General features: G+C 57.7%; 1 protein-coding gene across 3 annotated transcripts in view; it reads left to right on the forward strand.

Annotated features, from left to right (window-relative positions):
- The window catches only part of rbfox2 (RNA binding fox-1 homolog 2), a 33,639-nt gene that overhangs the window by 14,962 nt on the left and 3,769 nt on the right, over window positions 1-14,908 (forward strand). The window contains exons 3-10 of one of the 3 annotated variants that reach the window (XM_069197162.1): window positions 1,924-2,139; window positions 2,677-2,829; window positions 2,929-2,982; window positions 4,525-4,617; window positions 9,347-9,407; window positions 12,296-12,349; window positions 12,472-12,616; window positions 13,310-13,349. In XM_069197162.1, the coding sequence (XP_069053263.1) occupies window positions 1,924-2,139; window positions 2,677-2,829; window positions 2,929-2,982; window positions 4,525-4,617; window positions 9,347-9,407; window positions 12,296-12,349; window positions 12,472-12,616; window positions 13,310-13,349 (816 nt within the window). Of the gene's footprint in view, window positions 1-1,923; window positions 2,140-2,676; window positions 2,830-2,928; window positions 2,983-4,524; window positions 4,618-9,346; window positions 9,435-12,295; window positions 12,350-12,471; window positions 12,617-13,309; window positions 13,350-14,908 lie in introns of all 3 variants that reach the window. The other 2 variants (XM_069197161.1, XM_069197159.1) reach the window with 2 other exon arrangements.

Consider the following 14,908-nt stretch of genomic DNA (forward strand, 5'->3'; position numbering starts at 1 on the left):
GATGAAAGGAGAGAGTGGACAGGGTCTGGTCTGGTGGTCAGTCTGATGAAAGGAGAGAGTGGACAGAGTCTGGTCTGGTCAGTCTGATGAGAGAGTGGACAGGGTCTGGTCTGGTGGTCAGTCTGATGAAAGGAGAGAGTGGACAGAGTCTGGTCTGGTCAGTCTGATGAGAGAGTGGACAGGGTCTGGTCTGGTGGTCAGTCTGATGAAAGGAGAGAGTGGACAGAGTCTGGTCTGGTCAGTCTGATGAGAGAGTGGACAGGGTCTGGTCTGGTCAGTCTGATGAGAGAGTGGACAGGGTCTGGTCTGGTCAGTCTGATGAAAGGAGAGAGTGGACAGAGTCTGGTCTGGTCAGTCTGATGAGAGAGTGGACAGGGTCTGGTCTGGTGGTCAGTCTGATGAAAGGAGAGAGTGGACAGGGTCTGGTCTGGTGGTCAGTGCTCTTGTCTGGCGTGACAGTTCTGGCTGGCCGAGTGTCCAGTCTGTGTGGTCTGGGTCCGGTGCCCCAGCGGCTGAGGGCCGAGGAGTGGTGTGTGTGGGAGGCTGGCAGCTCGCGCCCGGGACCGGCAGCTCCTGTGGGTGACTCACGCCCAGAGACGACAGGCAGCCTGTACGTGTGTGAGTCAGTGTGTGAGTGAGTCAGGGAGCCGGTCTGGCCATCCATAATACATGGGCTCCTTCTCAATATTTCATGGGCTCAGCAGACAGTGTCACGGTGATACCCCGAACCCCCGAGCACAGAGCGAGTCCCACGGTGTCCCACTGTGTCCCACTCGCAGACACGTCAGGGAATTTAATACTCAACCCTTGAGGGCAGTGTCAGTGTACAGTAGTGTGCAGGAGGAGTGTGTGTATTAACCCCTCTCTCTCTCTCAGTGCAGTGTCAGTGTACAGTAGTGTGCAGGAGGAGTGTGTGTATTAACCCCTCTCTCTCTCAGTGCAGTGTCAGTGCACAGTAGTGTGCAGGATAAGTGTGTGTATTAACCCCTCTCTCCCAGTGCAGTGTCAGTGTACAGCAGTGTGCAGGAGGAGTGTGTGTATTAACCCCTCTCTCTCTCAGTGCAGTGTCAGTGTACAGCAGTGTGCAGGAGGAGTGTGTGTATTAACCCCTCTCTCTCAGTGCAGTGTCAGTGTACAGTAGTGTGCAGGAGGAGTGTGTGTATTAACCCCTCTCTCTCTCTCAGTGCAGTGTCAGTGTACAGTAGTGTGCAGGAGGAGTGTGTGTATTAACCCCTCTCTCTCTCAGTGCAGTGTCAGTGTACAGTAGTGTGCAGGAGGAGTGTGTGTATTAACCCCTCTCTCTCAGTGCAGTGTCAGTGTACAGCAGTGTGCAGGAGGAGTGTGTGTATTAACCCCTCTCTCTCTCAGTGCAGTGTCAGTGTACAGTAGTGTGCAGGAGGAGTGTGTGTATTAACCCCTCTCTCTCTCAGTGCAGTGTCAGTGTACAGTAGTGTGCAGGAGGAGTGTGTGTATTAACCCCTCTCTCTCAGTGCAGTGTCAGTGTACAGTAGTGTGCAGGAGGAGTGTGTGGATTAACCCCTCTCTCTCAGTGCAGTGTCAGTGTACAGTAGTGTGCAGGAGGAGTGTGTGTATTAATCCCTCTCTCTCAGTGCAGTGTCAGTGTACAGTAGTGTGCAGGAGGAGTGTGTGTATTAACCCCTCTCTCTCAGTGCAGTGTCAGTGTACAGTAGTGTGCAGGAGGAGTGTGTGTATTAACCCCTCTCTCTCTCAGTGCAGTGTCAGTGTACAGTAGTGTGCAGGAGGAGTGTGTGTATTAACCCCTCTCTCTCTCTCAGTGCAGTGTCAGTGTACAGTAGTGTGCAGGAGGAGTGTGTGTATTAACCCCTCTCTCTCAGTGCAGTGTCAGTGTACAGTAGTGTGCAGGAGGAGTGTGTGGATTAACCCCTCTCTCTTGCTCTGCAGGGAGCTCAGGACTCAGCAGGGGGTTCAGAGGGCCTGGTGCCCCCTCCTTTCCCCTCATTTCCCCCACCACCACCCCCCCAGAACGGGCTGAGCTCGGAGTTTGGGGCACCACAGGGTGGGATGGGGCTGTACAGCAGTGGGGGTCCAGGAGGGCCCACAGACCAGGGACCAGGAACCAGCAGCACAGGTGCTGCTAATAACACAGCAAACTCAGCAGTGAGTATCAGACTCTGTTACTCTGCTAATTCCGTCAATATGATCGTTCAGTAACCTCTTTCTCTTACCATTGTGTGCAGTAGGTGTGTGTATTAACCCCTCTCTCTCTCAGTGCAGTGTCAGTGTACAGTAGTGTGCAGGAGGAGTGTGTGTATTAACCCCTCTCTCTCTCTCAGTGCAGTGTCAGTGTACAGTAGTGTGCAGGAGGAGTGTGTGTATTAACCCCTCTCTCTCTCTCAGTGCAGTGTCAGTGTACAGTAGTGTGCAGGAGAAGTGTGTGTATTAACCCCTCTCTCTCATTGCAGGGTCAGTGTACAGTAGTGTGCAGGAGGAGTGTGTGTATTAACCCCTCTCTCTCTCAGTGCAGTGTCAGTGTACAGTAGTGTGCAGGAGGAGTGTGTGTATTAACCCCTCTCTCTCTCAGTGCAGTGTCAGTGTACAGTAGTGTGCAGGAGGAGTGTGTGTATTAACCCCTCTCTCTCTCTCAGTGCAGTGTCAGTGTACAGGAGTGTGTGTATTAACCCCCCTCTCTCTCAGCAGACTGATGGTGTGGCTCAGACAGATGGACAGTGTATCCAGTCTCAGTCTGTGGGGGGCGAGTCCCAGGAATCCAAGATGACCCCTAAAAGGCTGCACGTCTCCAACATCCCTTTCCGTTTCCGGGACCCGGATCTCCGCCAGATGTTTGGGGTGAGCGAGCAGTGAGGGAGGGGTCAGTGTTTGGGGGGTGCTGTTTTGGGGTTTTGGGGTGCGGCTGTGCCTGACCGTCCCGCTGCTTCTATTTCTCAGCAATTCGGGAAGATCCTGGATGTGGAGATCATCTTCAACGAGCGAGGCTCAAAGGTAGGAGGGCGTGCCCTTGGCCCCTCCCTCGCGCCAGCTGCTGAGCGGTTCGGACCGGCACCAGTGCCTGGACCACAGCAGCAGGAGGGGCGGCAGTACTGGCTGGGGGTGCTGGGGTGACCCCTTGGGAGGCGGACGCCAGTCTTCACCGTGGCACTGCTGCAGGATCTGTCCTGGGTTCAGGAGAGGTGCATGCTGGGAGTGTTCTCTGAGCTCCCAGCAGAACCCCTCCTGTCCCAGTCAGGGCTGGGGTTCAGGAGAGGTGCATGCTGGGAGGGTTTTCTCACCCCATGCTGGTCCTGTCGCGGTCAGGGCTGGGGTTCAGGAGAGGTGCATTCTGGGAGGGTTTTCTCACCCCGTGCTGGTCCTGTCACGGTCAGGGCTGGGGTTCAGGAGAGGTGCATGCTGGGAGGGTTCTCACCCCGTGCTGGTCCTGTCGCGGTCAGGGCTGGGGTTCAGGAGAGGTGCATGCTGGGAGGGTTCTCACCCCGTGCTGGTCCTGTCCCGGTCAGGGCTGGGGTTCAGGAGAGGTGCATGCTGGGAGGGTTCTCACCCCGTGCTGGTCCTGTCGCGGTCAGGGCTGGGGTTCAGGAGAGGTGCATGCTGGGAGGGTTCTCACCCCGTGCTGGTCCTGTCGCGGTCAGGGCTGGGGTTCAGGAGAGGTGCATGCTGGGAGGGTTCTCACCCCGTGCTGGTCCTGTCGCGGTCAGGGCTGGGGTGTCTCTGGGGGGCGGGGGGTTTGTGAGTTTGAAGTAACGCACAGTCTTCTCTGTCCTGTTGTGCAGGGCTCGGCGGGATGTGAGTATTGGGGGGGTCACTCGGGGTCATTGTGGCTTGGCATGTTGCTCTTTCAATCAGATTAACCCATTGACCTCTTCATAGTTAATTATCTCAAGCAGTGCTTTTGGTTCTGATTTGTTCTGAATTCAAGAATTTATTTTATTTTTAATGTTGTGCATGTTGTTCTCTCCACTCCTTCTCCCTACGTCCCTCCCCCAATACTCTCCTCCCTCCCTCAATACTCTCCAAATACTCTAATACTCTCCTGTTCCTCCCTCAATACTCTACAAATACTCTGCTAATACTCTCCTGTCCCTCCCTTAATACTCTCCAAATACTCTGCTAATACTCTCCTCCCTTCCTCAATGCTCTCCAAATACTCTGCTAATACCCCCCCCTCAATATTCTCTCAATACTCTGCTAATACTCTCCTCCCTGCCCACCTCAATACCCTCTCAATACTCTGCTAATACTCTCCTCTCCCTCTCTCAATGCTCTCCAAATACCCTGCTAATACTCTCCTCCCTCTTTCTCAATACTCTCCAAATATTCTGCTACTACTCTACTCCCTACCCCCCTCAATATTCTCCAAATACTCTGCTAATACTCTCCTCCCTTCCTTAATGCTCTCCAAATACTCTAATACTCTCCTCTCCCTCCCTGAATGCTCTCCGTCTATATTCCTAATATTCCCCTCCCTCCCTCCCCCCCTCCCCCCTCTCTCGATACTCCACTCCTCCCCTCTCCGGTTGGGGCATGCAGGGGTTCGGGTTTGTGACGTTTGAGTCGAGCGCTGACGCCGAGAAAGCGAGGGAGCGCTTACACGGAACGCTGGTGGAGGGACGCAAAATTGAGGTGCATGTCTCCCCTGTCTGTCCACTGTGACTGTCCAGTCCTGTAGCGCATGAGTGCACACGAGTCCTGCATGGGTTTACAACACGCACACGCACACGCGCACGCACGAGTACTGCATGGGTTTCCTACACATGCACATACACACGCACACACACGAGTACTGCATGGGTTTCCAACACATGCACACGCACACACGAGTCCTGCATGGGTTTACAGGACACACACACACACACACACACACACACACACACACACACACACGAGTCCTGCATGGGTTTACAGGACACGCACACATTCTCGTGACTGAGCTGCTGTAGCCCTGCATGTGTGTCTTGCACTCCAGAGATGGTTGCACACACGACAGTGTTCTGGTCCCCCATGTCTGTCCGGCTGCTGGGCTGTGAAGATGCACGAGTTGACCTCAGTTCCTGCCCAGTCAGCACTCCGGCGAGAGTCCAGTGTGGATTCCTGTGTGATTCCGGACTGCATGGGTCAGCCGTGCCCCTCCCTGCCTGCGAGCTGTGGCTGAAGGGCCCGTTTGTCTACATGCTGCCGACTGCTTCTCGAACCGTGACGCCCGTTGTCCTCACAGACAGTGCAGGGCGGTCTGATCCACTCCAGGTCTTCCTGCGCCCCGCCCTGACGCAGCAGAGGAGCCTCAGGGCAACTCCTCCAGCCCCTGCTGTCGCTGCTGTCCTGGGGCCGCAGCCGGGTCAGACCTGGAGCGGATCGGCCTGCCATGCGCTGGGAGCCTCCGGTTCTGCCCCTGCAGTCCTGCATGGCTCCGGTCTGCTGCATGGCTGTGCCTGGTTCTGTTCTGCATGGTCCGGCCCGCCTGCCCTCGGGTCTCGCCGTTGGGGGGCGCGTGGTGCAGTCCGCGCGCGCTGTGGGGTCACGGGCCTGGGTCCTGTCCAGGCGGCACCGGGCTGGTCCGGTCCGGTGACCTCGCTGCACGAGTGCGCGGCGCCGTCCCCTGCTCCGGGGCTGTTACCATGGGAACGAGAGAGAGAGACGGACACGGTGCACAGCCCACCTCTCCTGACCGCTCTGTCTGGGGTCCCCCGACTGCACCCCTCTTCCCCGCCCCAGCCCCCCCCTCTCTCAAGTCCCACGCCTTCTCTCACAGCACGGCAACTCTTATCAGCACCAGACAGGTCTGCTATTGCTTTATTGCTTCTGTCTCCCTGCCTGAGTGCCCCCTTCTGGCTGCGTGTGCCATCTTTCTCTGCCTCTGTCTGTCCGCCTGTCTGTCTCCTCCCCTCTTCTCCGTCTGCACCTGTGGGAGCTGTGTTGTTGGGGTTCCTGCTATCGGACATGTGCTGCCCTCCTGTCCGCTGCCTTTCCCTCTGTCCACTTGAGGCTCCTGTCCCTGGTGCTGCTGTGACCCCCTGCTTCCATCAGGCACAGGTGTGGCTTGACTTTCTCAAAGGAACTGGGGTGTCCTCTCAGGAAAACGGGCACCCCTGTCCCTCATCCTCATGCCCCTTCAGAGAGACATAAAGGGCTGTTTTAATGGGACAGGTGCTGAGAGAACCCCAGGTGTCTAGAGCCTGTGACTGGGCTGTGTCAGTGTGCTGGACTCCACAGGGACTAGAAGAGTCTAGAGCCTGTGACTGGGCTGTGTCAGTGTGCTGGACTCCACAGGGACTAGAAGAGTCTAGAGCCTGTGACTGGGCTGTGTCAGTGTCCCGGACTCCACAGGGACTAGAAGAGTCTAGAGCCTGTGACTGGGCTGTGTCAGTGTGCTGGACTCCACAGGGACTAGAAGAGTCTAGAGCCTGTGACTGGGCTGTGTCAGTGTGCTGGACTCCACAGGGACTAGAAGAGTCTAGAGCCTGTGACTGGGCTGTGTCAGTGTGCTGGACTCCACAGGGACTAGAAGAGTCTAGAGCCTGTGACTGGGCTGTGTCAGTGTGCTGGACTCCACAGGGACTAGAAGAGTCTAGAGCCCTGTGACTGGGCTGTGTCAGTGTGCTGAACTCCACAGGGACTAGAAGAGTCTAGAGCCTGTGACTAGGCTGTGTCAGTGTGCTGGACTCCACAGGGACTAGAAGTGTCTAGAGCCTGTGACTGGGCTGTGTCAGTGTGCTGGACTCCACAGGGAGTAGAAGAGTCTAGTGCCTGTGACTGGGCTGTGTCAGTGTGCTGGACTCCACAGGGACTAGAAGAGTCTAGAGCCTGTGACTGGGCTGTGTCAGTGTGCTGGACTCCACAGGGACTAGAAGAGTCTAGAGCCTGTGACTGGGCTGTGTCAGTGTGCTGGACTCCACAGGGACTAGAAGAGTCTAGAGCCCTGTGACTGAGCTGTGTCAGTGTGCTGGACTCCACAGGGACTAGAAGAGTCTAGAGCCTGTGACTGGGCTGTGTCAGTGTGCTGGACTCCACAGGGACTAGAAGAGTCTAGAGCCCTGTGACTGGGCTGTGTCAGTGTGCTGGACTCCACAGGGACTAGAAGAGTCTAGAGCCCTGTGACTGGGCTGTGTCAGTGTGCTGGACTCCACAGGGACTAGAAGAGTCTAGAGCCCTGTGACTGGGCTGTGTCAGTGTGTAGAAGAGCAGTGTTTAAGAGAGGAACAGAGGGAGAAATGGAGTTTGTCTCCCTCTTGTGGCCAAGATTGGCTCTGTGGGAGACTGGAGTGCAGAGTCTGGTTAAACGTTTTAAAACAGAAATTGACCTCTGGTTCTCCATGATGCTTCAGTCACAGAAGCACGAGGAAGGAGCTGGATTTCTTTCACACACTCCTTAGGATGTTATAGGCAGTGCTGTCTCGGAGGCGCCTGGATCCTGTTCCTCTCAGAGCTGCAGCTCTGCGCTCAGACACAGGAGGCGCTGTTCCTGTCAGAACTGTGTCTCTACACTTCTGCGCTTGGCCACAGGGGGCGCTGTTAACATCATTGCTACAGGCACAGGAGGTGCTGTTCCTCTCAGAGCTGCGACTCTGCACTCAGCCACAGGGGGTGCTGCTCCTATCAGTTCCAGGAAGGAAGTTCTCTGTTCTTGTCTTTTTATTTGCTTTGAGTATTTATTTGCTCTTGTTTCTCCCCCCACCTACCCCCCACCCCACGCTCTGTTCAAGCGCACGGTGTTGTCCGTTTCCATGGTATCTGTGCGCTACGCCATTAGAAGAGGCGGTAAGTGGCAGGCCTGTGACATCGTCGCTGTCTGACCCCGTGCAGCGGGCGTGTCTTGAGTGTTGTGTTCAGGGCAGGAGAGCAGAAAGAGGCAGGGTGAGGGAGGGAGAGTGCCGTTAGACACTGAGCAAACGGATCAGCTTATGATCTGCAAGTACGCCCGGTACTGGTTCTGGTACTGTCCTGTGTCTGGGCTCTGTGACATAGTGGCACATGGAGTCCCTCCACACAGATTCCACTATGAACAGAGACTGCTGCAGTCATGAGACAGGCCAGCTGGGGGCGCTATAGTGGCAACTAGAGGGCAGGCCAGTCTATAATTATAGCCGGATGGTGCTGTAGTGTAACTTTTAAGCACTGGAGGGCGCTGTAGTCTCCCTGAAGGATCTGACGTTCTGCTCCGTGTCCTGGCTGATATTCACGTCTCCGTCAGTAGACGGGTCGATCAGTTGACTTGATTTGTCCGGTGGTACTTTGATTTGAGTTTTTTCCCGTCCTGCGCCATCACTGATGCCTGCTGCTCTTCTTTCATGTCCGTCTCTCTGTATTAATATGGACGCAAGCTCCCAGTGCCCCGCAGGCTGACCACTCTGGGCCCGGCCCAGTGCAGGCGGGCTCAGGCGGCTGTGCCTGGGAGTTTGGTCTGTTTCCCTCACGTGCTCGTGCACAATCAGGGCTTTGACGGGCTGCTCCTGTCGGGACTCTAGTGGTGGGGCTGTGCTCGCACCCCGTCTCTCGGCCGAGTCTCTGTGTGCTCAGTCGGGGCGCCGGGGTGCTGCCCTGTGTCTGTGCCCCCCCCCCCGTCCTGCCTGCCCCTCTCCTCCCTCCTCCCTCCTCCCTCCCCTGGACTGCTGCTGATTGGCTGCTGCGCTGCATCAAGCTGCTTGCTGATTGGTTCTCTCTCTCTCTTGCTGGTCATGTGACGCACCTCTTTGGCTGTGTTTGACGATGGCACGTGTGTGCAGGAATGGTCGTGTAATGTACAGATGTACGGATCTGTAATTGATTGACTGGGTTGGATTTTTTTTCTGTTGTTTTTTTGGTGAAAACTGTCGGCGTGTGGTTGTGTTTGGGGGGGGTGAGTGTTCAGGTTTGTCTTCCTTCTTCCTCTCGCCCATGTGCTCCCACACGCAGGCACGGAGAACGACAGACTCGCTGCGTTCTGGAATTTAGACCTCACTGGCCAGTGTCCACAGAGCTGTACAGAGCCGCTGCCCACAGCAGGCTAGCTACTGCCTCACGGTGCACCCTGGGAAATATTACTCAGGTGGTAAATAGTGAGCCCCACCAATCAGGTGTCCCGTTAAATGCTGTGCCCTGTACAAGAATGAGCTTCACCAGACTGGTCTGGGGCTCGTTGTCTGGACACGCACTTCGGAAGACAGCTGTTCCAGTAGTTGAGGTACACACAGACACGCACACACGCACTGTCAGTGCCACAGTCCAACTCTTCGCTGTTGCCCCTGGAGACCGACTGCAGCTGTGCGCCCACGATACAAAGACCCGCAGCTAGACTTTCTTACCAGATGTTTCTGTCACGATGGTGACTGTGTGCCAGGGCTGCGTGACCCCTGACCTCTGTCCTCTCTGTGCCCAGGTCAATAATGCCACTGCCAGGGTGATGACCAACAAGAAGCTCGTCAGCCCGTACGCCAACGGTGAGGGGCTCAGCTCGTTGCCCTACGGTACTGCCCTCACCTCCGCGCCCGCCTCTACCGCCACCAACACGCACAGTACTCTCACTCTTCATCACGCACAGTACTCTCACTCTTCATCAGGCACGATACTCTCACTCTTCATCACACACAGTACTCTCACTCTTCATCACACACAGTACTCTCACTCTTCATCACGCACAGTACTCTCACTCTTCATCAGGCACAGTACTCTCACTCTTCATCACGCACAGTACTCTCACTCTTCATCACGCACAGTACTCTCACTCTTCATCACTCGCCGATGTGCAAAGATACGCTCATTCTTCATCACTCTTCATCAGGCACAGAACTCTCACTCTTCATCACTCGCCCACATGCACAGATACGCTCACAGATTTACACTCTTGCTCTTCATTGCTCACTCACTAATGTGCACAGATCCTCACGCTGACACTGACACTCACACGTAAACTGAACCCTGACTTAAACTGTGAATGGGTGGTGTGTGGGGGAGCAGTAGGGGCTCTGGGCTGTGTGTGTGTGGGGAACAGTAGGGGCTCTGGGCTGTGTGTGGGGGAGCAGTAGGGGCTCTGGGCTGTGTGTGTGTGGGGGAGCAGTAGGGGCTCTGGGCTGTGTGTGTGTGGGGAACAGTAGGGGCTCTGGGCTGTGTGTGTGTGGGGAACAGTAGGGGCTCTGGGCTGTGTGTGGGGGAGCAGTAGGGGCTCTGGGCTGTGTGTGTGTGTGGGAGCAGTAGGGGCTCTGGGCTGTGTGTGTGTGGGAGCAGTAGGGGCTCTGGGCTGTGTGTGTGGGGGAGCAGTAGGGGCTCTGGGCTGTGTGTGTGTGTGGGGGAGCAGTAGGGGCTCTGGGCTGTGTGTGTGTGTGGGGGAGCAGTAGGGGCTCTGGGCTGTGTGTGTGTGTGGGGGAGCAGTAGGGGCTCTGGGCTGTGTGTGTGTGGGGGAGCAGTAGGGGCTCTGGGCTGTGTGTGTGTGGGGGAGCAGTAGGGGCTCTGGGCTGTGTGTGTGGGAGCAGTAGGGGCTCTGGGCTGTGTGTGTGTGTGGGAGCAGTAGGGGCTCTGGGCTGTGTGTGTGTGGGGGAGCAGTAGGGGCTCTGGGCTGTGTGTGTGGGGGAGCAGTAGGGGCTCTGGGCTGTGTGTGTGGGGGAGCAGTAGGGGCTCTGGGCTGTGTGTGTGTGTGGGAGCAGTAGGGGCTCTGGGCTGTGTGTGTGTGTGGGAGCAGTAGGGGCTCTGGGCTGTGTGTGTGTGTGGGAGCAGTAGGGGCTCTGGGCTGTGTGTGTGTGTGGGAGCAGTAGGGGCTCTGGGCTGTGTGTGTGTGGGGCAGCAGTAGGGGCTCTGGGCTGTGTGTGTGTGGGGGAGCAGTAGGGGCTCTGGGCTGTGTGTGTGTGGGGGAGCAGTAGGGGCTCTGGGCTGTGTGTGTGTGGGGGGGAGCAGTAGGGGCTCTGGGCTGTGTGTGTGTGGGAGGAGTAGGGGCTCTGGGCTGTGTGTGTGTGTGGGAGGAGTAGGGGCTCTGGGCTGTGTGTGTGTGTGGGAGCAGTAGGGGCTCTGGGCTGTGTGTGTGTGGGAGCAGTAGGGGCTCTGGGCTGTGTGTGTGTGTGGGGGAGCAGTAGGGGCTCTGGGCTGTGTGTGTGTGTGGGGGAGCAGTAGGGGCTCTGGGCTGTGTGTGTGTGTGGGGGAGCAGTAGGGGCTCTGGGCTGTGTGTGTGTGGGGGAGCAGTAGGGGCTCTGGGCTGTGTGTGTGTGTGGGAGCAGTAGGGGCTCTGGGCTGTGTGTGTGTGTGTGGGAGCAGTAGGGGCTCTGGGCTGTGTGTGTGTGTGGGGAGCAGTAGGGGCTCTGGGCTGTGTGTGTGTGGGAGCAGTAGGGGCTCTGGGCTGTGTGTGTGTGGGAGCAGTAGGGGCTCTGGGCTGTGTGTGTGGGGGAGCAGTAGGGGCTCTGGGCTGTGTGTGTGGGGCAGCAGTAGGGGCTCTGGGCTGTGTGTGTGGGGCAGCAGTAGGGGCTCTGGGCTGTGTGTGTGTGTGGGAGCAGTAGGGGCTCTGGGCTGTGTGTGTGGGGCAGCAGTAGGGGCTCTGGGCTGTGTGTGTGTGGGGGAGCAGTAGGGGCTCTGGGCTGTGTGTGTGTGTGGGGCAGCAGTAGGGGCTCTGGGCTGTGTGTGTGTGGGGGAGCAGTAGGGGCTCTGGGCTGTGTGTGTGTGGGGGAGCAGTAGGGGCTCTGGGCTGTGTGTGTGTGGGGGAGCAGTAGGGGCTCTGGGCTGTGTGTGTGTGTGGGAGCAGTAGGGGCTCTGGGCTGTGTGTGTGTGTGGGAGCAGTAGGGGCTCTGGGCTGTGTGTGTGTGGGGGAGCAGTAGGGGCTCTGGGCTGTGTGTGTGTGGGGGAGCAGTAGGGGCTCTGGGCTGTGTGTGTGTGGGGGAGCAGTAGGGGCTCTGGGCTGTGTGTGTGTGGGGGAGCAGTAGGGGCTCTGGGCTGTGTGTGTGTGTGGGAGCAGTAGGGGCTCTGGGCTGTGTGTGTGTGTGGGAGCAGTAGGGGCTCTGGGCTGTGTGTGTGTGGGGGAGCAGTAGAGGCTCTGGGCTGTGTGTGTGTGGGAGCAGTAGGGGCTCTGGGCTGTGTGTGTGTGTGGGAGCAGTAGGGGCTCTGGGCTGTGTGTGTGTGGGAGCAGTAGGGGCTCTGGGCTGTGTGTGTGTGGGGGAGCAGTAGGGGCTCTGGGCTGTGTGTGTGGGGGAGCAGTAGGGGCTCTGGGCTGTGTGTGTGGGGCAGCAGTAGGGGCTCTGGGCTGTGTGTGTGTGGGGGAGCAGTAGGGGCTCTGGGCTGTGTGTGTGGGGGTTACAGTTGGGGCTCTGGGCTCTGGAGGGGTCACTAACCGCCTGTGTCTGTCTGTCTGCAGGCTGGAAGCTCAGCCCAGTGATGGGCGCTGTGTATGGACCTGAGCTGTATGCAGGTACGAGACTTCACTGTGAGACTCTCTCTGGGGGTCCTTGTCTGTGTCTGTGTCAGTGGGGAGTCTGGGGGTCTTCTCTGTATTAATGGGGTGCTGGGGGTCCCTCTCTCTGTCCTCCACAGTCCCAGGGTTCCCCTACCCTACAGCAGCTGCAGCTTCGACAGCAGCGGCGGCGTTTCGGGGGGCTCACCTGCGGGGGCGGGGCCGCACGGTGTACAGCGCAGTGAGGGCTGCGGTACCCCAGCCGGCCATCCCAGCGTACCCAGGGTAAGACTGAACACCCCTCTGCACACACACTGTACTCGACACACCAGCATACCCAGGGTAAGACTGAGCACACTGGACTGAACACCCCTCTGCACGCACACTGTACTGGGCACACCAGCTAAGACTGAACACACTGTACTGTGTACTGTGTGAGCCCTGTCAGTCTGGACACACACTGTACTGCACACACCAGGGTACCAGGGTAAGAGTGAACACACCGCTGTGAGAGCCCTGTCCGTCTGCACGCTGCTTGTGAAGCCCTTCGTGGAGCAGGGCGATGGTGTTGAGTGTAACACGTCGAGAGAGCGGATCTGGCATGTGGACAAGTATTGAACCGCAGGAAACACAGCCTCCGGCCCCCACCCTCAGGCGGGCCGGTGTGTGCCGGGTCGCGCCCACTGATCAGCCATGGGGCGGTGAGCAGTGCCTCACCATCGCCCCCTGTCTGTCGGGAGTTGTATTTCTGCCCGCATGCTGCATGAGTGCGAAATAACAGCCTTCCTCTCTCTCTCTCTCTCTCGTTCTCTCTTCCTGTTCCTTTCCTCCTCCCTCCTCTTCCTCCTCCTCCTCCTCCTCGCCCCTCTCCTCTCTCCCCCTCCCTCCTCTTCCTCCTCCTCGCCCCTCTCCTCTCTCCCCCTCCCTCCTCTTCCTCCTCCTCGCCCCTCTCCTCTCCCCCTCCCTCCTCTTCCTCAGTGTGGTGTATCAGGATGGTTTTTACAGCGCTGACCTCTATGTAAGTACACTCTCCATTCTCCATCTCGAGATATCTCTGCTTCTCGGTCTGTGTTTTTCGGGCGAGTCTGCTCTTCCTGAGCTCCTTGCTTTCCACACGAATGCAGGGGTGACCGGGCAGCAGGCTGACCCCTCGCTGTCTGCAGTCCAGTCTGGGTGCAGAGCGCTGACCCCTCGCTGTCTGCAGTCCAGTCTGGGTGCAGAGCGCTGACCCCTCGCTGTCTGCAGTCCAGTCTGGGTGCAGAGCGCTGACCCCTCGCTGTCTGCAGTCCAGTCTGGGTGCAGAGCGCTGACCCCTTGCTGTCTGCAGTCCAGTCTGACGGGGGTCCTGTGCCACCCACAGGGTGTCTGAGTGCCATACCAGGCCTCCTCACCAGGGGGCGCTGCAGAGAGCAGACTCACCCTCTCCGTTTTCGCCCCTCTTGCCTGGTTCTCTGTGTTCTGTGCATGTGTGTGAATTAACCCCGTCCTTTCCTCCAGGTGCCAGCAGCATTCTCTCAGGCCTGGGGAATTCATTCTTTGATTAATTAATAAATTGATTAGTGTCCTGGCGTCAGTATGTGAAGTTGCTCCAGCTCCTTACAGAGTGACCGTTGCCACTGCAGGGACATGGACACTCTGATTGATGAGGTCGGTTGCAGGTTTGACACCAGTCAGATGCTCGGCTGGTCAGTAGGTCAGTGTGTGGCCGGTCAGTCGGTCAGTTCGACAGCGGGCTGTTGGGCACACTGCCTGGCTGCTGACCTGCTGGACCTGACAGTGGCCTAGTGGTTTAGTTCCCATGGCAACCTGCTGCCCCGAGCCGGGTGAAGGGAGAGGAGGAGGCGGCGTCTGACCGAGCTGTGCGGTCCGGTCCTGTCCAGTCCGGTGCGGTCCGGTCAGGGAGAGCTCTGTGAGGACCTGGTCTGGCGCACTGGGGTGTCGGGGGTCATCTCGGGGGGCAGGGGGCTCAAGGACAGTGCTGCTCTCACCTGGCCAGGTGACTCTGGTGTGATTGGGGGCTGGCGCCCAGACTCCCGGCCCTGGTCCGGACAGTCCGCTGGACGCTGGAGACTGACCGCCGGCCCTGCGTGTGTGTGTGTGTGCGAGACAGCGCTGGGAATTGAAGAGCTGTTCTGTTCTCTGTTATAGAATAGTGTTTCAGGAGCGTTTCATTAGCTCCAGGCTGCCCCAGGTAGGGACTGTTCTAGAGCAGCTGTCCCCAGCAGGCTGTGTGGGTTCTGGTGTCGTTGATAACATGATTGTTCCGTCTGGGTTTGGTTCTGATTTGATTCCTTTTCCTTCTCTACTAACTTACCAAGCCCAGCCTCTCACACTGCAGTGGGGAAGGGAATTCGTTTTTACCATTAAAATCTTTTGACCAACCTTGAAGTTCAGAGAGCACTCAGAGATGCTCCAAACCGTACTGGACTGGCTGGACTGGGAGCTGGATTAGTTTTTCACTGGGATTATAATCAGACTCCACTGACAGTGACAGAGCAGTCCGAGACTCTCCAGGCTGGACTGGGAGCTGGATTAGTTCTTCACTGGGACGGATCTTGACAGTTCTGTGGCCCCCTT

Source organism: Lepisosteus oculatus, chromosome 12 (assembly GCF_040954835.1).
Source record: "Lepisosteus oculatus isolate fLepOcu1 chromosome 12, fLepOcu1.hap2, whole genome shotgun sequence".
Classification (NCBI taxonomy): Eukaryota; Metazoa; Chordata; class Actinopteri; order Semionotiformes; family Lepisosteidae; genus Lepisosteus; species Lepisosteus oculatus.